General features: G+C 51.0%; 1 protein-coding gene across 1 annotated transcript in view; it reads right to left on the bottom strand.

Annotated features, from left to right (window-relative positions):
• Positions 1-194: 194 nt before the first annotated feature.
• Positions 195-23,736, bottom strand: part of notch3 (notch receptor 3) — a 48,608-nt gene continuing 25,066 nt past the window's right edge. The window contains exons 8-27 of the mRNA XM_036941107.2: positions 21,191-21,304; positions 19,825-19,938; positions 17,439-17,672; positions 16,853-17,302; positions 12,274-12,660; positions 11,820-12,048; positions 11,485-11,686; positions 11,066-11,222; positions 9,885-10,069; positions 9,620-9,752; positions 8,082-8,339; positions 7,866-7,978; positions 7,082-7,617; positions 6,501-6,976; positions 6,129-6,354; positions 5,758-6,017; positions 5,219-5,523; positions 4,875-5,022; positions 4,653-4,750; positions 195-4,470 (exon numbers count right to left, since the gene is read on the bottom strand). Coding sequence (XP_036797002.2) covers positions 2,986-4,470; positions 4,653-4,750; positions 4,875-5,022; positions 5,219-5,523; positions 5,758-6,017; positions 6,129-6,354; positions 6,501-6,976; positions 7,082-7,617; positions 7,866-7,978; positions 8,082-8,339; positions 9,620-9,752; positions 9,885-10,069; positions 11,066-11,222; positions 11,485-11,686; positions 11,820-12,048; positions 12,274-12,660; positions 16,853-17,302; positions 17,439-17,672; positions 19,825-19,938; positions 21,191-21,304 — 6,110 coding nt within the window. The 3' untranslated portion in view covers positions 195-2,985. The remainder of the gene's footprint in view (positions 4,471-4,652; positions 4,751-4,874; positions 5,023-5,218; positions 5,524-5,757; positions 6,018-6,128; positions 6,355-6,500; positions 6,977-7,081; positions 7,618-7,865; positions 7,979-8,081; positions 8,340-9,619; positions 9,753-9,884; positions 10,070-11,065; positions 11,223-11,484; positions 11,687-11,819; positions 12,049-12,273; positions 12,661-16,852; positions 17,303-17,438; positions 17,673-19,824; positions 19,939-21,190; positions 21,305-23,736) is intronic.

Genomic DNA, 23,736 nt, shown 5'->3' with positions numbered 1-23,736 from the left:
GAGACAGTACTTCTAGGTCTCAGGAAGGCCGTAGCGATGCCTTTAACCATCCACATCTAAAACGGCAATCAACATCATATTCTACATTTGAAAGGATTTGCTCTATTCAACAGTGATACTTAATAATTAGTACATTATTATAAGTCAAATATAAATGTGTGAAAATACGATGAATGCAAAAAGATACACAGAAATGTAGTTCCCTACAGTTTTTATTAGAAGTGACTTACTTTACAACTTTTGTCTGTAGAAAGAAACATTGTGGAACAGTTTTTTTTTTATGTACAATGATTTTTAAACTACTTTTAAACAAGTATAGGAATTAATAATAATGATAGAAAATATCTATGACTTCTAATAATACAAGACCAATAAAATATCAGTCACATCCTCAATTTTCACAATAATCCTAAAAGGAAGTACATTTTCTTTTTGTCCTTTTTAGTACATAATCATTTTTAGAAACATAAGATGCATCTTAAACAAGTAAATCTACCCAGGACAAACATTATTTACAGACAGAAGTTGGGATATCTGAAATGTACAGACAGAGCATAGTAGTGTCGCCAGGAAAGGAAATCAAAGGACAACAAATAAACACTTCACTAAATGAACCCTGAACTGGAATCTGAACCTAGTATCAGTCCAACCCAGAAACCTCCCAGGTCTGACTGTACTGTAGTAGCTGGTTATAGTGAACAGGCTTGGACCAGTGAAGGACACATAGTAATGAAATCGAACAGGGGAGGAGGATCTGATTGGCTTTCCCAGTAGTAAGTATCCTATCCAGGGAGCAGCAGTGGTCTTGTGAGGGTTAGTTGGATCCCTGGGGAGTGACATCCATAGTAAAGAGCTACAGTAGGGGGGTGCAGCACTACATAGTAGTGTTTTCTCTCCTTCCACGTCTTCTAACAAGTCATATGTAAATGTCCTCTCCGTGGCTAGTGGGGTGCAAGCTGCTAAAGATGCAGGGGAACGCTCCTCTGCATGCTGTAGTATAGCACCTCCCTGAGGAGTGACAGAGCACTAACAGTCCCGACCCACCAGCCAGGCCCTCACACTGACCGACGACTGACTGACCACAACTGGAGCGCACCAGAGTTGGAATCAGTCTACAGACTTATCCGTAACTGAACCGCAGGAGAACATACCAACACCTCCATTACCAATGGAACTGCAAGAGAATGTGCTTCTATTGGCCAACGCGACAGCTAGCCTGAGTCCCAGATCTATGTGTGCGGTCTTGCACGCATAACAATGACCGCAATGGAGTCGGCAAGAGAGCACAAGCAGATGTGGGATTCAGGCTACACAAAAACAGGACCAGGGTTCAAAGAGTAGAATAGAAGCAGTCAAAAACATGCTATCACACTGACAGGCAACATGCAGGAATGTTTGCAGGGGAGTGGTAAAGGAATAGCAGCTGATAAACATAGCTTAGTACACCGAGGAGATGTTCAAAAAAGTAACCAAGGTGTCAACACATATACAGTATGTAAAAAAACAACAACAGATAACTGAGTTAAAACCAAAACTAAAGGGCAGTGACAGGCTGATTTTAGAATTGGCATAATAATGCCCTCATCTGAATGAATGTTCAGAATGAGTGAAAACAAGCTGCATGACTGAAGTAGTGATGGCAGACTGGGGGGGCAAGCCCTTTAGACCAGGACCAATGAGACTAATGACTAGGATGACTCGAGCCATGCCTGGGACTGACACGCAGACGGCCTGGGACTGACACGCAGACGGCCCGGGACTGACACGCAGACGGCCCGGGACTGGCACGCAGACGGCCCGGGACTGACACGCAGACGGCCCGGGACTGACACGCAGACGGCCCGGGACTGACACGCAGACGGCCCGGGACTGACACGCAGACGGCCCGGGACTGACAGGCAGACGGCCTGGGGGAGAACGTAGCTTAAGTCAATGGGAAGTTAAAACTTTTAACACATCAATGTTTTTGTTGAGTTGTCTGTCTGACTAAACACTGGCCAATGAACGTACTGTAATGAATGTTTAAATGCCTTCCTGGCTCTTGTGTGTGGATAAGCAGAGTGCCTCATTGCAGTGTCAGAACCCCACGATCACCCTCCCTCCCAGCGCTTTGTCCCGTCAAGTGCTTCAGAGACGCCCATCATTCTACATTCTTACACATAATACTTAATCACTCCTTTTTTTCCTAGTTCATCAAATCAGAACATAATATCCCTAATGACAGCCAACTTAAAAGAGTACATATTTGTTCCCAAGCCAATCTGATCGTTTTACCTGTTGGCCTAAATAAATAACATCAGTCAAGAGAGGCGGGATCTCTTCCTCTTCCTGTCTGAACCCCATGTTGATCTGCCTACAGAGTGTTAGACACCGGTGGTGTGCTGGGTGGAGAGAGACTGAATCACTAGTCGTTTTCCTTGTAACACCACTGGACCCAGGTGAGCCCAAGACATGTAACAGGTGAGTGTGAAACACCGTGTGAGAGGACAGGACAGAAAGAGGCTGAGAAAACACCTGAAAAGGCACTTCTGAGAGAAGAAAACAAACAATAAATAAAAATAAAGGAATTCCCTTCAACATTGTTGCTTTTTTCTTTCTTTTATCTACTTTTTAAGAGTTTGTTAGTTTTTCAGGAGAGCATCCCTAAGTCTTTGAAATGAAAGACTTCGATTTCTTCATATACTTTTTATAATAATAAAAAAACAAGTCCATCTGTGACAGAATAAGTCTTACTTCATTAAATTGTCTGATCTTTTATATCCAGACAACACATTTCCCTTTACTCTTTCTCTGCAAACAACACTAGCAGACGGTCCTCGTGATAAAACACAGTCAATCCAAATCCAATGGAAATCTTGGAACCAGGCTGACGCATAAACTCCAGACACACAGGCCTTTACAGCCAGTCGTCTCCTCTCTCCTCTCCCCCAGGCAGGTCTCTGTTAACCAGGTGTTAACTAGGTGTTATCCAGGTGCCTTGGGGGTTCATGCAAACACCTGCATCTTGCCGTTGGACTCCTGGACATGGGGAATCTGGGTTTGGGCAGGACCGGCCACCGCCGGGCTGGGGGTGGAGTCTGACCAATCAGACACACAGTGGGGGGAGGGGCTGGACCAGGGCTCGGGCGACTCTGGGGAGGGGGTCAGGTAGGGATGCTCGCTGGACAGGCGGAGGTAATGCTTGGGGGTGGCATCCAGGGCGGAGGAGTAGCTGTGCTGGGAGGGCGGGGTGGGGTAGTCCTCTAAGCCTGCAGTGCTGCCACTGGCCTGGGGAGGAGGGGCCTGGGAGGCCTGTGGAGAGGTGGGCTGAGTGGCTGGCTGGGGCTGAGGAGGCTGCTGCTGCTGGAAGAAGGCTGGAGGGGGCTGTGTCGTCTGGGGGGTGGATGGGGAGGAGGTGCCCATGCGGAGGCTCTGCTGGCTGGCCATGGAGTGGTTGTGGAGCTGCTGCTGCTGCTGCTCTGAGATGGAGGGCAGCTTGACGGGGCTGTGGGAGATGGGCGTGCTGGCGATGACAGGCGTGGGCTGCAGCATGGCCTGCTGGGCGCTGCGGTACAGGTTCTGCTGGTGCTGCTGCATCATGAGGCTGTTCTGCTGCTGCTGCATGGGGCTCTGAGGGTGCATGCCCGCCTGGCTGCTGTGGACCAGGTTCACCACCTGTCCCCCGCACTGGGAGGAGGAGGGCATGCGGCTGTGCCACTCGAAGGGCACGCTGACAGGGCTCACCAGGCCCATGTTGAGCCCCAGCTGACCGGCGTTGAGCACATAGCTGTGGGGGCCCTGGTTGACCTGGCTGGCCATGGACACGCGGCCCTGCATGGACATGCCTCCATCTCCCAGGTCGTTGAGCTGGGCCAGAGACACAGCGAAGGGGCCAGAGCCGTCCATCATGCTGTTGTGCACCATGGGAGTGCTGGGCACCGACATGGAGGAGTGGAAGAGCCCCGAGGAGGGCATGGCGACCGGGGAGCAGGGGTTGGTGATGTAGCCGGCGTTGTTGGCCCCTCCGCGGGGGGAGTCCAGGGAGTCAACGGGGGACAGGGTGACAGAGCTCTCCAGCAGGGCGCTCTGCATGTCCAGGGTCAGCTTCTTGTTGCGGGCCTTAGCTGAATCCTTCAGGTTCTGGGCATGCTGCCCTCCCAGACCTGAACCCTTTGCCCCGGGGCGGCGACTCTTCTTCCCCTGGGGGGTGTTCTTCAGGCCGGGCATGAAGGCACTGGGGGGGCACATGAGGGGGGACAGGGTGTGTCCCCCGGCCAGGTGGTGTGGGGCCCCTCCGTGGCCCTGGGGGCTCCTCACTGTGTTGTACTCATCCAGCAGCTGAACGATGTCATGGTGCATTCTCTCCTGGGCGATGTCCCGAGGCAGACGGTCCATATGGTCGGTTATCTCCCTGTTGGCGAAGTGGGCCAGGAGGACCTTGACCGCCTCACAACTACCCTCACGCGCCGCCAGGAAGAGAGGCGTCTCCTCCTAACATACAGAGAGGGGGGGGGGGGGGGTAAGACGGGAGAGAGAGAGAGGGGGGAGGGGTAAAACGGGAGAGAGAGAGAGAGAGAATTAGACATGTTGGCTCCTCAATATCTCTATATTTTCCAGACTGTATGACTGTGGGGAGCTGACAGTTGTAGATATAGGTGGAGGGCTGTGTGCACCTTGAGGTCCTGCATGTCTTTGTTGGCTCCATTCTTCAGCAGGGCCATGGTGGCCTCCACGTTGTTGACAGCAGCTGCCCAGTGCAGAGCAGATTTACCTGGGATGGGAGGAACACACACTGTTGTTACTCATCCTACCTCTTACCACGAAACACAGCATCGCCATTCAACTGCATCAACTCTCTCTTCAACACTCACACACTAGTTTAGCCAATCACGTACCCAGTTCGTCGACAGCGTTGATGTCTGCGTGGCAGGTGATGAGTTCCTCCACCATGCCCTCTACGGCCAGGCGGGCAGCCAGGATCAGGGCGGTGGAGCCGTCGTACATACGAGAGTCCAGGTCTGTAGCCCGGGTTCGGATCAGAATCTAACCAGGACAGACAGGGAGAAATACCATGTCAGTCTGGCAGATGACACAGCAGTCTACTCAGCAAGTGGGAAACCGTAAGCAGTAGCCAAGTCAAGTCTTACATGTGTAATTCTGCGTATAGAAAGACTGAGGAATACATTGAGTTCATGTGAAGATATAACTTAAACATTAAGCATCTGAAAAGTGTGTTTACCTGGAAGACCCCCTGGGCGTCGGCGGCCACGGCGGCGTGTAGCGGCGTGCGCCCTGTGTTGTCCTGCGCGTTGGCGTCGGCCCCGGCGTCCAACAGCCGCTTGGCGGCGTCAGCGCGGGCGTAGCGGGCAGCCAGGTGAAGGGCGGTCTCTCCGGTGCGGTCCGTCTGGGCGGCCAATGTGGCGCCCTGGTAGATGAGGTCAGAGATGATGTTGGCAGAACACTCCTCTGACTCCTCCTCCTCGGGGAGCTCGGGCTCCAGACCGCCTCCGCAGAACGATGCCAGCATCAGAGGGGTGAAACCGTCTGGAGGGGAGAAGGACGGGAGAGGCGAAGGGTTAGTCAATGTGTCAATCAAAACACGACGGACAGGAACAGATCAAAGAGATCAAACGTAGCAACTAACAATAAACACCGGGAATACGAATCAGGAGGAGCAGTTTTTAAAGGATATACTACAGCCTCAAGGATTCCAGTCCAGACACATACAACACTGCACATGACACAACAACACTCCATGTGGTTCATTTCAATACTGACCAGGTCCTCGGACGTTGACGTCCATGCAGTCCTGGTCGAACTCTCCCTGGGGCGGGGTGAGGGCCATGGAGGGGGGCATGCGGATGTCTGCAGCCGCTAGGTGGTGCTGGGTCCACTGTCTACAGTCTACAGTGTCTTCACTGTCTGACAGGATGCTGGGCTCCTCAACCTTCAGTCTCTTGGCCTCGGGGCAGTCTGTGTCGATCCACGAGTCACTGTGGTCGCCAAGCAGAGACTCCTCCACCGTCTTGGGCATGTATCTGGAGAGAGACCGGTAACACACAGTCACAATACCATAGTGGAGCAGATACATTGATTTGGAATCACCATAGGAGTTCTGTAAGTCAGGACACAACAGTGTGGTTACTCACTTCATGCCCAGTGCGTCCTGGCCTAAGGGTTCCCTGCGGTTCTTGTTGCTGCTGGGTTCCTTCTTGGGGAAGAAGCCCTCGGGGAACCACAGGGTGCTGTGTTCTCTCTTTCTGCGGCCGATCAGCACGCCCACCACCAGGATGACCAATAGGAACAGGGCTGCCACGCCCACCAGCATCAGCTTGCCCCACTCTGGCATGTCTACAGGGTCTGGGATCTTCTCACCTACATGTTATTACAAGGACTTTAGTATACGAGCTGTGGTTACAGTATTTGATGGAGAAATGACGTATATGGCAATGTTTGTAAGGTTATCTCCTGTTATCTTTAGATGCTGTATCCTGGTATAGTGTCCGTGGGTTTCTACTCACCGCGGACTTCTTTGATGGGGTAGGGGAAGCGGAGCATCTCCACGGCTGACAGAGCTCCCAGGTAGTCTGCTGCACTGTCTGCCGATGGGAAACAGTCGTCCGACCGCTGGGAACACAGACGGTTGTCTATCTCCAGGTACACTATGGACCCAATGACCTCCAGGTGGGGCTGTAGCTCTCGTTTGAGGCGCGCCTCTCGGCGAGTGTAGGGCCGGATCATGGGCTCTCCGTTGTGGTCCAGGCGGAAGCGCAGGGTGGTTCTCAGGATGGCGCTGAGCTTCTGCAGGAAGGCAGGGGCCGTATTCACGAGTTCGTCCGGGGGTAGCAGGACCACCAGGACCAGCACCCCGTCAGCCAGGTTCTCTGGAACCTTCCCTGCACAGTCCAGCCCGTCCCAGCCACACTCCTCTGAGTTACAGCCCTGGTCACAGCGGCCGTCAGCGTAGTGGTCGATGCAGTACGCCTCGTAGATGGGACTGGTGGAGACAGAGAGTTACAGAGATCAGCTTAGAGGGTCTCATATAGAGGATAAGGTGAAATAATGAGAGTCCAGAACAGAATGCTGGCGGTGGAATACTTACTTGCAGATTTTCTCCTTGTTCTTGCAGTCAAAGTTGTCATAGAGGCAGTCTGCGTTGTTGCACGACTCGTCACACTGGCTGTTGTTGAAAACACGCCAGCAACGCGGATCGGTGCAGCGCGCCCACGGGTTCACCGCCAGCGAGCAGTCGCCCCCGTCCCAGCGGCATGGGAATGTGTTGCACTCCTTGTCACAGACACCGTCGTTGGCCTTGCCGTGGCAGTCGGCCAGGGGGCAGGCGGGCGGCAGAAGGGTCTCTACCAGCCTGGTGCTGCCCTGCTCGCAGCGCTTGCCCGTCCAGCCTTGGGCACACTGGCAGAGGAAGAAGGGGAAGCTGGTCTCCTCAGTGCAGAGGCCTCCGTTGCGGCACGGCTGGGAGGAGCAGCCCTCGTTACTACGGTGCTGGCACTGGGGCCCGGCATAGCCTGTCAGGCAGGTACAGCGGGCGCCCCGCGTGGTCAGAGCACAACTACCTCCATTATAGCAAGACAACTCCCGACACGACATGCTCCTCTCACAGTTGTTCCCAGCATAGCCCTGAGGAGGGAGAACAATCACATACAACGTCAGTGTGGGTACGAAACAGAACAACTGAAACAGAACAACTAACCCTACAGGAAGTTAGCATTGTAATACATCCAGGGGGCTTTGACATATGGTTCTAGGTTATGCTCTGTGAGCAGCGAAGTTCAGGGAGACAGAGATGGTTGTAGAAATATCAGCTGTCTCCACAGGCGGACTAGACACGGGGTAAAAGTGTGCCACAGTGACGTGTTGATACTTACCAGCTGACAGGTACAGGCGTATCCAAGGGCTGAGGTGCTGGAGACAGAACAGGCCCCTCCGTTCTGACAGGGCTGAGACTCACACACACTGAACCTGCTCTGGCACCGCCGACCTGCACACAATAACACACACACGTTAGAGTGGCACGAACAGATACAAACACACACATTTATTACACAGCAATACGACTATACACACACGCGCACCCTCCTTACCTGTGAAGCCGGGCTTGCAGACACACTGGTAGTCGTTGGGGAGCTGGATGCAGTCCAGACTGTTGGTGGGGCTGCAGGGGTTGGAGTGACACTCGTTGATGTCCCCCTCACACCTCTCTCCAGTAAAGCCAGGGGGACAGTTACAGCGGTAGCCCCCCACTCTGTCCACACAGGTACCGTTGTTCAGACACTTAGGAGGAGTCCCGCGCAGCCGCAGAGGAGGAGCACAGTCATCCTCGTTGATCTCACACAGAACACCTGTAGGAGAGATGGACAGGTATCAACATTGAGTATGTTTACAGGCACACTAGTAATGAAATATCAAACTGAGTATGGCATTAGTCATGTAAACACCTAACTCTTCTTATCGTAATCAGTGTAAGGCTATAATGGTAGTCAGCATACGCAGATTAAAACACCTGGTTTTCTGAGTAATCTTCTCTAATTATTAGGACATGTTGTGAGTATGGAAGAGGACATGTTATGAGTATGGAAGAGGACATGTTATGAGTATGGAAGAGGACATGTTATGAGTATGGAAGAGGACATGTTGTGAGTATGGAAGAGGACATGTTGTGAGTATGGAAGAGGACATGTTATGAGTATGGAAGAGGACATGTTGTGAGTATGGAAGAGGACATGTTGTGAGTATGGAAGAGGACATGTTATGAGTATGGAAGAGGACGTGTTATGAGTATGGAAGAGGACATGTTGTGAGTATGGAAGAGGACATGTTATGAGTATGGAAGAGGACATGTTATGAATATGGAAGAGGACACGTTGTGAGTATGGAAGAGGACATGTTGTGAGTATGGAAGAGGACATGTTATGTGTATGGAAGAGGACATGTTGTGAGTATGGAAGAGGACATGTTGTGAGTATGGAAGAGGACATGTGAGTATGGAAGAGGACATGTTATGAGTATGGAAGAGGACATGTTATGAGTATGGAAGAGGACATGTTATGAGTATGGAAGAGGACATGTTATGAGTATGGAAGAGGACATGTTATGAGTATGGAAGAGGACATGTTATGAGTATGGAAGAGGACATGTTATGAGTATGGAAGAGGACATGTTATGAGTATGGAAGAGGACATGTTGTGAGTATGGAAAAGGACATGTTATGAGTATGGAAGAGGACATGTTGTGAGTATGGAAGAGGACATGTTGTGAGTATGGAAGAGGACATGTGAGTACGGAGGAGGACATGGGTGAGTACAGAAGAGGACATGGGTGAGGACAGAAGAGGACATGGGTGAGGACAGAAGAGGACATGGGTGAGGACAGAAGAGGACATGGGTGAGTACAGAAGAGGACATGGGTGAGTACAGAAGAGGACATGGGTGAGTACAGAAGAGGACATGGGTGAGGACAGAAGAGGACATGTGAGTACGGAGGAGGACATGGTTGAGGACAGATGAGGACATGGGTGAGGACAGAAGAGGACATGTGAGTACGGAGGAGGACATGGGTGAGTACGGAAGAGGACATGGGTGAGGACAGAAGAGGACATGGGTGAGGAAAGAAGAGGACATACCCAAGGTGCCAGGTGGGCAGGAACAGATGTAGTGTCCCACCAGGTCAATGCAGGTGCCACCATTCTGGCATGGGTGAGACTGGCACTCGTTGACCTCCATCTCACAGTTCTCTCCGGTGTAGCCTGGCATACACTGCAGGGCCATAGACACATAATATTAACATCATATCTAGAACCATATTACAACAACATTAAGACAATCACTTTAGAGTTATTAGACAAACTGCAGTTTATACAGAATTCTGACTTGACTAATCCGACTCACGTCACACTGGTATCCTCCCACGTAGCCCCTGCAGGTGGCGCCGTTGCGACAGTGTTTGTCCTCACAGTGGTCCACCTGGCTCTCACAGTAGCTGTCTGAGTAGTCTGTGGGACACTTACAGTAGTGGGTGTTGCCTGTGTTGACACAGTGACCTCCGTGATGACACAGCTCGTCTGTCTGGAGGCCTGGGAGCAGACAAGAGACCGGGGATGGTTATACCATGGTATAAATACAAACACTTACTACATACATGCACTAACCCAGGGGTGTCAAACATAGGGCCTGTGGGTGGTTATACCATGGTATAAATACAAACACATACTACATACATGCACTAAACCAGGGGTGTCAAACATAGGGCCTGTGGGTGGTTATACCATGGTATAAATACAAACACATACTACATACATGCACTAACCCAGGGGTGTCAAACATAGGGCCTGTGGGTGGTTATACCATGGTATAAATACAAACACATACTACATACATGCACTAAACCAGGGGTGTCAAACATAGGGCCTGTGGGTGGTTATACCATGGTATAAATACAAACACATACTACATACATGCACTAAACCAGGGGTGTCAAACATAGGGCCTGTGGGTGGTTATACCATGGTATAAATACAAACACATACTACATACATGCACTAAACCAGGGGTGTCAAACATAGGGCCTGTGGGTGGTTATACCATGGTATAAATACAAACACATACTACATACATGCACTAAACCAGGGGTGTCAAACATAGGGCCTGTGGGTGGTTGAGTAAAACAAAATATATATGTACGAACTCAATATACTTTAAAATGACTAAAACCAAATCAAAACAGTGTAGTAATGATAATGAGCCGACATTCATACAGTTTGTTGACTGTCCAGCTCTCTAATAATCACCAAAATGAAGCTAGACAGTCAGGGAGCATCGGAAAATCCCACAACTATGGATAAAGGACAATTCTTTGCTAACTTTGATGGAGAGGAAATATAAAGATTTTTGTGTGCGGCCCTCTGGACCTCGTTGAAGACCGAATGAGGCCCCCGGGGAGTTTAACACCGCTGCGCTAAACACTTACAGTAAACACACACACACACACACACACACACACACACACACACACACACACACACACACACACACACACACACAACTAACAAGAACAGAGCATGCCTCCGTACCTCTCTTGAGTGCGGCAACCTCACAGGAAACCCCAGGGATGTCACAGTAGCGTCCAGACCAGCCTCCCAGACACTCACAGGAGAAGGAGGCGTCCTTCTGACGACAGCGCCCTCCGTTCTGACAGGGAGACGAGCGTCTGCACCAGTCCACTAGCATCTGGAGAGACAGAGAAGAGAACCAGCTTAACACCACAGTATCTGAACATGTGTTTGTGTTAATGCTTTCTAGATTAGTATAAAATAGAATAGTATAGAATATAGTATAGAATAAAATAGCATAGTATAGAATATAATAGTTTAGAATTTAATAGTATAATATAGTATAGAATATAATAGAATAGCAAAAAATAGCATAGAATAGTATAGAACAGAATAGTATAGAACAGAATAGTGTAGAATAGTATATGCTGTGTGTGTACCTGGCAGCGGTTGCCTGTGTATCCCTTGGGACAGGAACAGCGGAAGGACTCCAGAGCGTCCTGGCAGACCCCTCCGTTGAGGCAGGGCTGGGAGTCACACTCATTCACCTCATACTGGCAGTGGGAGCCTGTGAAGCCTGAGCGACAGGTACAGGAGTAGCCGTTGATCTTGTCTGTACAGGTACCTCCGTTGAAGCATGAGCTGTGGGTGTAGGGTAAAAGATAGTTCAATCATCACTGCTGATCCATTCTGCACACATCAGAACACGCACCGTTTCAAAGGTCACAAAGGGCACACGTGCACGCATACAAACACAGCGGGCTATGAGACTCACCTTTCAGTGCAGTCTGGGATGTTGGTCTCACAGTTAATGCCAGTGAAGCCAGGTCTGCAGGTGCAGGTGTAGCTGTTGACGTAGTCTGTGCAGGTGCCTCCGTTCTTACAGGGGGCGCTCTGACACTCGTTGACCTCCACGGCACAGCGAGGCCCCGTGAAGCCTGGCAGACAGCTGCAGTGGAACGAGTTCACACCGTCCGTACAGGAACCCCCACTCAGACACGGGTCTGCAGGAAGACAGAGAGAGAGAGAAAGCGAGAGAAGGGTTAGGGATGGAGGAGGATGATATGTCTATACAGTACTATAGTTCTATGGATAATGTTGTAAACTGGAGTTGGAGGAAGTAGAAGCAGACACGGAGGCCAGTATTGTACAGCAGCAGCAGAGACTGTGGTCCTATGGATAATGAAGTACAGTAATAGAATATTGCTAGTCTCTCATTGGTCACTCACTAGGGGCACAGTCATTGATGTCCGTCTCACAGTTGGGCCCGGTGAAGCCGCCGCGGCAGGAGCACATGAACCCTCCCAGTGTGTTGGTGCAGGTACCACGGTTCTTACACGGGTTGGCGATGCACTCGTTCACGTCAATGTTGCACAGCTGACCTTGCCATCCTTGCTGGCAGTTGCACTGGTAGCCCAGGTAGTCAGGTGTGTTGGTGCACAGGGCATGGTTGGCGCAGGGGTTGGGGGAGCAGGGGGTGAGCACGTCGGCACAGGTGGGCCCGCTGTAGGGCAGCTCACACAGACAGGTGAAACTGGCCACGCCGTCCACACACGTGCCCTGGTTCAGACACGGACTGGACGAACACTCGTTGATGTTGACCTGGCACAGGTTACCTAGGCAACGCAGGACAGAGCGACACAAGGGAGATATGTTAGATTACGATACAGAGTATAGTCATTGAGTAGGTTAATTTAACATGGGGATAAACCTTACTAAGTAAACTGTGTCACCCAATGCAGTTATTTTAGATATACACTAGGGGGCGTTATGAGCCAGTATATTAGATGGGACCCTTTATGGATGATCTGGAAACCAAACCAAACAAGGCCTCTTGAGTTGTGTGAAGCATCAGTTGGCATGAGAACAACGTACAGAAGTTTACACGGTCTGTAGATGTTCAAATGTTTTGGTGCATACATGCATCTCCAAGTGTATTTTCAAACAGTGATTGGTGTTTATCTACCATGTGTTTGTATACTGTGAAAGTGTATACATCACGGGTGCCTGGTGTATGTTTGTAGTGCCTCTGTGTGTCTAGAGTCAGGGTTAGGGATAGAGATAGGGTTTGGGGTAGAGTCAGGGTCTGGGAAAGAGATAGGGTTCGGGGTAAAGTCAGGGTTAGGGATAGAGATAGGGTTAGGGATAGAGATAGGGTTAGGGATTGAGATAGGGTTCGGGATAGAGATAGGGTTCGGGATAGAGATAGGGTTAGGGATAGAGTCAGGGTTAGAGATAGGGTTAGGGATAGAGATAGGGTTCGGGGTAGAGTCAGGGTTAGGGATAGAGATAGGGTTTGGGGTAGAGTCAGGGTTAGGGATAGAGATAGGGTTTGGGGTAGAGTCAGGGTCTGGGATAGAGTCAGGGTTAGGGGTAGAGATAGGGTTTGGGGTAGAGTCAGGGTTAGGGTTTGGGGTAGAGTCAGGGTTAGGGATAGAGATAGGGTTTGGGGTAGAGTCAGGGTCTGGGATAGAGTCAGGGTTAGGGATAGAGATAGGGTTTGGGGTAGAGTCTGGGTTAGGGATAGAGATAGGGTTTGGGGTAGAGTCAGGGTCTGGGATAGAGTCAGGGTTAGGGATAGAGATAGGGTTTGGGGTAGAGTCAGGGTCTGGGATAGAGTCAGGGTTAGGGATAGAGATAGGGTTTGGGGTAGAGTGAGGGTCTGGGATAGAGTCAGGGTTAGGGATAGAGATAGGGTTTGGAGTAGAGTCAGGGTCTGGGATAGAGTCATGGATAGAGATAGGGTTTGGGGTAGAGTCAGGGTTAGGGATATAGTCAGGGTTAGGGATAGAGATAGGGTTTGGGGTAGAGTCAGGGTCTGGGATAGAGTCAGGGTTAGGGATAGAGATAGGGTTTGGGGTAGAGTCAGGGTCTGGGATAGAGTCAGGGTTAGGGATAGAGATAGGGTTTGGGGTAGAGTCTGGGTTAGGGATAGAGATAGGGTTTGGGGTAGAGTCAGGGTCTGGGATAGAGTCAGGGTTAGGGATAGAGATAGGGTTTGGGGTAGAGTCAGGGTCTGGGATAGAGTCAGGGTTAGGGATAGAGATAGGGTTTGGGGTAGAGTGAGGGTCTGGGATAGAGTCAGGGTTAGGGATAGAGATAGGGTTTGGAGTAGAGTCAGGGTCTGGGATAGAGTCATGGATAGAGATAGGGTTTGGGGTAGAGTCAGGGTTAGGGATATAGTCAGGGTTAGGGATAGAGATAGGGTTTGGGGTAGAGTCAGGGTCTGGGATAGAGTCAGGGTTAGGGATAGAGATAGGGTTTGGGGTAGAGTCAGGGTCTGGGATAGAGTCAGGGTTAGGGATAGAGGTAGGGTTCGGGGTAGAGTCAGGGTTAGGGATAGAGATAGGGTTCGGGGTAGAGTCAGGGTTAGGGATAGAGATAGGGTTTGGGGTAGAGTCAGGGTCTGGGATAGAGTCAGGGTTAGGGTTGGGATAGAGATAGGGTTAGGGTTGGGATAGAGATAGGGTTTGGGGTAGAGTCAGGGTCTGGGATAGAGATAGGGTTAGGGTTGGGATAGAGATAGGGTTGGGATAGAGATAGGGTTAGGGTTGGGATAGAGATAGGGTTTGGGGTAGAGTCAGGGTCTGGGATAGAGATAGGGTTAGGGATTGAGATAGGGTTAGGGATAGGGATTGAGATAGGGTTAGGGTTGGGATAGAGATAGGGTTAGGGTTGGGATAGAGATAGGGTTAGGGTTAGGGATTGAGATAGGGTTAGGGATAGAGATAGGGTTAGGGTTGGGATAGAGATAGGGTTTGGGGTAGAGTTAGGGTTGGGATAGAGATAGGGTTAGGGTTGGGATAGAGATAGGGTTAGGGTTAGGGATTGAGATAGGGTTAGGGTTGGGATAGAGATAGGGTTAGGGTTGGGATAGAGATAGGGTTAGGGATAGAGATAGAGATAGGGTTAGGGATAGGGTTAGGGTTGGGATAGAGATAGGGTTAGGGTTGGGATAGAGATAGGGTTGGGATAGAGATAGGGTTAGGGATAGAGATAGGGATAGAGATAGGGTTGGGATTGAGATAGGGTTAGGGTTGGGATAGAGATAGGGTTAGGGATAGAGATAGGGTTAGGGATAGAGATAGGGTTAGGGATAGAGATAGGGTTAGGGATAGGGTTAGGGTTGGGATAGAGATAGGGTTAGGGTTGGGATAGAGATAGGGTTGGGATAGAGATAGGGTTAGGGTTGGGATAGAGATAGGGTTAGGGATAGAGATAGGGTTAGGGATAGAGATAGGGTTAGGGTTGGGATAGAGATAGGGTTGGGATAGAGATAGGGTTAGGGTTGGGATAGAGATAGGGTTAGGGTTGGGATAGAGATAGGGTTAGGGTTGGGATAGAGATAGGGTTAGGGATAGAGATAGGGTTAGGGATAGAGATAGGGTTAGGGTTGGGATAGAGATAGGGTTGGGATAGAGATAGGGTTAGGGTTGGGATAGAGATAGGGTTAGGGTTGGGATAGAGATAGGGTTAGGGATAGGGTTAGGGTTGGGATAGAGATAGGGTTAGGGTTGGGATAGAGATAGGGTTAGGGTTGGGATAGAGATAGGGTTAGGGATAGGGTTAGGGTTGGGATAGAGATAGGGTTAGGGTTGGGATAGAGATAGGGTTAGGGTTGGGATAGAGATAGGGTTAGGGATAGAGATAGGGTTAGGGTTGGGATAGAGATAGGGTTAGGGTTGGGATAGAGATAGGGTTAGGGATAGAGATAGGGTTAGGGATTGAGATAGGGTTAGGGTTGGGATAGAGATAGGGTTAGGGATAGAGATAGGGTTAGGGATAGAGATAGGGTTAGGGATAGAGATAGGGTTAGGGATAGAGATAGGGTTAGGGTTGGGATAGAGATAGGGTTAGGGATTGAGATAGGGTTAGGGATTGAGATAGGGTTAGGGTTGGGATAGAGATAGGGTTAGGGATAGAGATAGGGTTAGGGTTGGGATAGAGATAGGGTTGGGATAGAGATAGGGTTAGGGATAGAGATAGGGTTAGGGTTGGGATAGAGATAGGGTTAGGGATAGAGATAGGGTTAGGGTTGGGATAGAGATAGGGTTAGGGATAGAGATAGGGTTAGGGTTGGGATAGAGATAGGGTTAGGGTTGGGATAGAGATAGGGTTAGGGATTGAGATAGGGTTAGGGTTGGGATAGAGATAGGGTTAGGGATAGAGATAGGGTTAGGGATAGAGATAGGGTTAGGGATAGAGATAGGGTTAGGGATTGAGATAGGGTTAGGGTTGGGATAGAGATAGGGTTAGGGATAGAGATAGGGTTAGGGTTGGGATAGAGATAGGGTTAGGGATAGAGATAGGGTTAGGGTTGGGATAGAGATAGGGTTAGGGATAGAGATAGGGTTAGGGATAGAGATAGGGTTAGGGATTGAGATAGGGTTAGGGTTGGGATAGAGATAGGGTTAGGGATAGAGATAGGGTTAGGATAGAGATAGGGTTAGGGTTGGGATAGAGATAGGGTTAGGGATAGAGATAGGGTTAGGGTTGGGATAGAGATAGGGTTAGGGATAGAGATAGGGTTAGGGTTGGGATAGAGATAGGGTTAGGGATAGAGATAGGGTTAGGGTTGGGATAGAGATAGGGTTAGGGTTGGGATAGAGATAGGGTTAGGGATAGAGATAGGGTTAGGGTTGGGATAGAGATAGGGTTAGGGATAGAGATAGGGTTAGGGTTGGGATAGAGATAGGGTTAGGGTTGGGATAGAGATAGGGTTAGGGTTGGGATAGAGATAGGGTTGGGATAGAGATAGGGTTAGGGTTAGGGATAGAGATAGGGTTAGGGATAGGACAGCAGGCTCACCTCTGAAGCCCTGGCGACACTTGCAGGTGAATCCGTTCAGCTGATCGATGCAGGTGCCAGCGTTCTGACAGGGGCTGGGCAGACAGTCATTACGGTCTAGGTCACAGTTCTTCCCCACCCAGCCGGGCTCACAGTCACAGCGGTAGCCGTTGATGTCGTCTCTGCAGGCGCCGTGCACACAGGGGTTGCTGCCACACTCGTCCACCTGGGAGTAACAGTAGGGAGGCTGGAAGCCCTCGGGACACTGGCAGTGGAAGCCGTTCTCCTCGTCCACACACGTCCCCCCGTTCCTGCAGGGTCCGGACGAGCACTCGTCCATCTCCACGTTGCACAGAGGGCCGGTGAAGCCTGGTTTGCACACGCAGTCGTAGCGGTTGATGCCGTCCTTGCAGATGCCATAGTCACATGGTTTGCTGGCGCAGTCATCAAAGTTAATCTCACAGTTGGTACCTGTGTGTACAAGAGAGAGAACACCAATCAAACAGCAGTACTAAGACAGAGACCCCAGCAGACACTCTGTGTCCATAATCAGAATAAAGTAGAAGATATTTAGTGTTATGAATCTCTGTTGGTACTGCTCTCTCACCTGAGGTACCGTGCTGACACTGGCAGATGTACTTGTTGACCAGGTCCACACACTTGCCCCCATTCTGGCAGGGGTTACTGTGGCACTCGTTCAGCTGGTTCTCACAGCGGTAACCCGTGTAGCCCGCATCGCAGTTACACGTGTAGCTGGCGATGCCGTCCACGCAGGTGCCGTGGTGGCACGGGTCGGGCTGGCAGTTGTTGGTGTTGCTCTCGCACAGTGTGCCCTCGTACCCTTGGGGAAGAGACAACAGGAATTAGAACAGGTCTCCTGGGGTTTCTTTGCGTCTCACTCTTCATCTTTTAGACAGTTTTTTGTCTTTAAATCTGCCTGCCACCTCTCCTCATCCAAACCCCTCCTACCATTTCCCCTCTCCCATTCACTTCTCTCCATCTCCACTTCCCTCTTTATCCCTCTCTATTTCCTCCCCCTATTTCCCACTCTTTCTCTCTCTATGAAAGCTTCTACAGTTTGGAGTTCTGGGCCCCATGGTTTCCATGCCGACGGTGGTGTGTGTGTGTGAGACTGAGCAGTGTTAGTTGGTTCGTTAGTTTGCAGAGCAGAGCCATGTGGTGTGTTGTGTGCTGCTGTGCCGGGTGCTAGGTAGGCCCCATCGTGCTGTGGGCCAGGGGACAGGGCCTTGCGGTGTTGAAGGAGTAGGGCCCTTGACAAGGCTCACAGGCCTGGCTTTGTTCCCACCGGGGACAATGGTCCGCGCCACGTCTAACAGGGCCACTTCACTCAACAACAGAGGAGGGGGGGTGTGGGGACACAGGGAATACCAAGCAGCTGGTCACCGCTAAACAATACACACACACTAGACCAACTAACACAAACACACCTGCTCAAGAATCATGCTAAAAACAGCTGAGCTGTTCACAGTCTTACACATAGATGTTAATATGAATGGGAATGACCTTGAGTGAGCTAAGATATACCACAAGGCCAGTGCAGCGTGTTGGGGTGTGTGGGGGTATGTATTGTGGGGTACAGAGGAACAGATGTCGGGGGGATGACCAGCCCCAACCCCCCCGCACCCCCAGCAGCTGCTGGCCCTGGGTGACCCTGTGTGTGATCCTGGGGTCCGAGGGACCGGCTGGGGAGAAGAGGGGGATTAGGGGCCTCAGTCCAGTCTCAACCCCAGCCCAGTCTCAACCCCAGCCCCGCCTCAACCCCAGCCCAGCCCAACCTCAACCCCAGTCTCAACCCCAGCCCAGCCTCAACCCCAGCCCAGTCTCAACCCCAGCCCAGTCTCAACCCCAGCCCAGGCTCAACCCCAGCCCAGGCTCAACCCCAGCCCAGCCTCAACCCCAGCCCAGTCTCAACCCCAGCCCAGTATCAACCCCAGTCCAGTCTCAAACCCAAGCTCAGTCTCAACCCAAGCTCATTCTCAACCCCAGCCCAGCCTCAACCTCAGCCCAGCCTCAACCCCAGCCCAACCTCAAGCCCAGCCCAGTCTCAAACCCAGCCTCAACCCCAGCCCAGCCTCAACCCCAGCCCAGCCTTCAACCCCAGGCCAGGCTCAACCCCAGCCCAGTCTCAACCCCAGCCCAGTCTCAACTCCAGCCCAGTATCAACCCCAGTCCAGTCTCAACCCCAGCTCAGTCTCAACCCCAGCCCAGCCTCAACCCCAGCCCATCCTCAACCCCAGCCCAACCTCAACCCCAGTCTCAACCCCAGCCCAGTCTCAACCCCAGCCCAGCCTCAACCCCAGCCCAGCCTCAACCCCAGCCCAGCCTCAACCCCAGCCCAACCTCAACCCCAGCCTCAACCCCAGCCCAGCCTCAACCCCAGCCCAGCCTCAACCCCACCCCAGTCTCAACCCCAGCCCAGGCTCAATCCCAGCCCAGTCTCAACCCCAGCCCAGTCTCAACCCCTGCCCAGCCTCAACCCCAGCCTCAACCCCAGCCCAGTCTCAACCCCAGCCCAGCCCAGCCTCAACCCCAGCCCAGCCTCAATCCCAGCCCAGCCTCAACCCCAGCCCAGTCTCAACCCCAGCCCAGGCTCAACCCCAGCCCAGTCTCAACCCCAGCCCATTCTCAACCCCAGCCCAGTCTCAACCCCAGCCCATTCTCAACCCCAGCCCAGTCTCAACCCAAGCTCAGCCTCAGTCCCAGTCCATCTCCAGCAACAGTCTCCCAGGTCCAGTCCAACCAGCAGTCTGAGGCCGCAACAGACACACAACCAGGGAGTCATCTGACCCGACCATCACACTCACTCTCACTGAGACCATCACCATCTATAACACCTATAGAGGTGAGGGGACAGACTAGGGGCTGACTGTCAGTCTAGGACAGTCTAGGACCACTCATGTATGTACACACTGACACACACAAACACAGAACACACACGTGGACATAAAGAAATTGACATTATTGCTCCTTACCTTCAGCACAGCGGCACTCGTATCCGTTGGGCCGGTCGTAACACTTGGCTCCGTTCTGGCAGGGCGTGCTGGCACACTCATCAATGTCGATCTGACACATGGTGCCAGTAAACCCTGGGACAGGCAAATACAGAGGTGAGGGGTCAGAGAAAAGCTCCGGTAGACGGGTCCACAGTGAGGTCAGCCAGAGGTCTCCAGGCTAGGTTAGGGGTCTGTACAGTGGGATGGTAAGGTTCTAAAGTGTCTGAACAGGGTGATCCATGGACTTGAAACGTCTACTGGGATCCACAGTGTAGGATCTAAACATGGTTCTGGAGGGGGTTAGGCTCTGCAATGTCTGGAATCTGCAGTGTTCTGTTGCGTCTGGACTATGATGCATTCTGGGATGTGTGGTGAATTTGAGAATGTCTGGACTCTTAAGGACTATGTTGTGTTCTGGAATGTCTGCTAATGTCAAGTCACGGTCCAACTTCCAACACATCTACCAATCGCTTAACCCAGCAACATTTTATCTCCCACATGCTTACCGTTTAAATGGATTTCTTGCCCCGACATTAATGTAAATGTCAAACCAGAATAGTGAGTATGACTAATGCCTTGGTCAACTAGCTAAGGCATTTCATCTTGTACACGTTCTTCTACAGTGTCTGAAACAGCTCGTCCTCAATTTGTTGAGACGGAAACACCAAAGTAGGCTTTAAATGAACTTGTATTCCCCATGTCTGAGAAAAAGTTTAGCTGGCAAAGCAACAGAAATCAATGGGGAAGGGGCCCATGGAGGAGTCAATTGGTGCGGTCGGTTTAGGAATACCTAGTGGTAATTAACAGTGTGAAGAGGATGGACCTGGTCTGTGTCTCTGTGTTGCTGCTTGGGGCAGGAGGTTAGAGGGGGAGAGACAGTGGGATTGTTTTCTCTCTCAGATACCCCCCCCCCCTGCCTGCATCAGCTACATAGGCTCAATAGCTAGATGGGGGGTGGGGGGGATGTCTGCCCCAGATGTAAATTGCCAACCTGAATAAGAATCTCATTAGTAGGACTGCTGTCCCTTCCACATTCCACCATAGATGGGGAGAGGAAGGGGGAGGGGTTGTGGGGGGGGGGTCACAATAGTGTCTTTGTTCAGTGGAAAGGATAGGCAGGCTGCCTCTGGGGCCTGCGTGGCTTTTATGACTGGGCTTGGTCGCTCTAAACTCACATCAGACAAAACTAGCAAGAGGAGCACTGATTCACAGGGACATTTAACTCTACATCTCACACCTGTTCAGTTCACACTGACCAACAGGTCAGCTATTTTCATTCATGAAAGGCAGGAGAGGTTCTTTGCTGTACCTCAACAGCTCAGAGAGACTCAGACATGAATCTTACCTGGTTGGCAGGTGCACGTGAAGCCGTTGACCATGTCCCGGCAGATACCGTCGTTCACACAAGGGTTGCTCTCACACTCATCCACATCCACCTCACAGTAGGTCCCCATGTAGCCTGGAAAGTAAATATGCATATATATATATTTTAACATATATATTATTGGATTTTTAAACAGGACAATCAACATAATCATTATAGAACAGCCTCTGCATACACATTATTAACACAAATATCAAAGATCACATTTATTCATAAAATACAAAACTGTGAAGTGAAAAACTATTCATTCTGGGCCCTTCTATGTCCAGGAGACGTGACTATATAGTTTCCCTATCTATCTAGGGGACTTCTAGCAGTGGAAAGAGTTCACACAGTCTCAGGGGGCCACAGAAGGTTTTCAATCAACACTGCTCTTGTCAGAGTCCCAAACCACAGGGGGAACGTTAGCTTTTACTCCCAGGATGGGAAACCATCACAAATACACCTAATTGAAGTGCTGTCTGGGCTAAGGCCTGTGACCTGTATCACCAAACCCCACCGTGGTTCCACACGGTATTACCACTCCCTGTCCCTGGGTCATCTTCCCCTTAACAACTGTCCTATATTCAGTGGAACCGTGCTATAGAGTGTTGCAGTGTCCCCTCCATTGAGGTGAAGCTGAGTGTGGAGTGGCCCGCGGTGGCTCTGAAGAGACAAAGCCGGCGTGGAATCAGGAAGAATCGGCCACTTCACATGGCGCTCCACCAGGCTAGCCGATGATGAGGAGGGTGGAGAGAGAGGAAGGCGGCTGTCTGTGGAAAATGAACGGGGAGGTGGAGGGGAAGGGGGAGGGTAGAAGCTCTGGGAAAAAGCCTCTCTCCCTTCTCTTCTCTGTATGTGTATGAGGGGTGTAAAGTGGAGCACAGAGGGGCCCTATTGTCCTGCTCCATTCCCACCACTCATTATTATTCACAGCACACTCCTCCCCCTCGCCTCGCTTCTCTCTCTCCCTCTCTCTCTCACCATCCAGCCCTATAGACCACGACTCCCATCCCAAATTTGCATAGTCCCCCAAACCAAACCCCCAGCCAGCATGCATGGCCTGAGGACGGTGCCGTGCGTGAGAGTCTCAATGTGTTTGTGAAAGAGGGTCGGGAGCCTTGACTCTGTACCGTACCTAACTAACACACTGGCTGGCTGTCTTACTGGGACCACTGGTGTCAAGGTTATGAGCACCTCTCTAGCCCACCACCACCAGCACCACCACCACTACCAGCACCACCACCACCACTACCACCACCAGCACCACCACCACCAGCAGCAGTGAGAATGTGTTACATAATAAGATCTAGTGCCTAGGGAAGGAGGAGGGTTAGAGCTGTGGCTACTGCTGCTCTGGGAAAGTCAAGTGTAAAGCCATCATCTCCAGAGTGTCTGGGGCTCAGAGGGTCTATAGTAAACAAGAGGGATGGGAGATCAGTGAGAGATGAGATCAGAGGACTGGGCTGTAGTTCCCTGGCTGTAATTCCCTAGCTGTAGTTCCCTGGCTGTAATTCCGTAGCTGTAGTTCCTTGGCTGTAGTTCCCTGGCTGTAGTTCCCTGGCTGTAATTCCGTAGCTGTAGTTCCCTAGCTGTAGTTCCCTGGCTGTAGTTCCCTAGCTGTAGTTCCCTGGCTGTAATTTCGTAGCTGTAGTTCCTTGGCTGTAGTTCCCTGGCTGTAGTTCCCTGGCTGTAATTCCGTAGCTGTAGTTCCCTAGCTGTAGTTCCCTGACCGTAGTTCCTTGGCTGTAGTTCGCTGGCTGTAGTTCCCTAGCTGTAGTTCCCTGGCTGTAGTTCCGTAGCGGTACGTTCCCTGGCTGTAGTTCCTTGGCTGTAGTTCTCTGGTTGTAGTTCAGTAGCTGTAGTTCCCTGTAGTTCCCTAGCTGTACTTCTCATTGGTTCTCTGGCTGTAGTTCAGTAGCTGTAGTTCCCTGTAGTTCCCTAACTGTACTTATCCGTAGTTCTCTGTTTGTAGTTCAGTAGCGGTAGTTCCCTGTAGTTCCCTAGCTGTATTTCTCTGTAGTTCTCTGGCTGTTGTTCAGTAGCTGTAGTATCCTGTAGTTCCCTAGCTGTACTTCTCCTTGGTTCTCTGGCTGTAGTTCCATAGCTGTAGTTCCCTGTAGTTCCCTAGCTGTACTTTTCCGTAGTTCCCTGGTTGTAGTTCCGTAGCTGTCGTTCCCTGTAGTTCCCTAGCTGTACTTCTCCATAGTTCTCTGGTTGTAGTTCCGTAGCTGTCGTTCCCTGTAGTTCCCTAGCTGTACTTCTCCGTAGTTCTCTGGTTGTAGTTCCGTAGCTGTAGTTCCCTGTAGTTCCCTAGCTGTATTTCTCTGACTTTAGTTCCGTAGCTGTAGTTCCCTAGCTGTATTTCTCTGACTTTAGTTCCGTAGCTGTAGTTCCCTGTAGTTCCCTAGCTGTATTTCTCTGACTTTAGTTCCGTAGCTGTAGTTCCCTGTAGTTCCCTAGCTGTATTTCTCTGACTTTAGTTCCGTAGCTGTAGTTCCCTGTAATTCCCTAGCTGTATTTCTCTG

The sequence above is a fragment of the Oncorhynchus mykiss genome, chromosome 13 (assembly GCF_057628025.1).
Source record: "Oncorhynchus mykiss isolate SJ-2025 chromosome 13, ASM5762802v1, whole genome shotgun sequence".
NCBI classification, from domain to species: Eukaryota; Metazoa; Chordata; class Actinopteri; order Salmoniformes; family Salmonidae; genus Oncorhynchus; species Oncorhynchus mykiss.
This window is presented reverse-complemented; position numbering and strand designations above follow the sequence as displayed.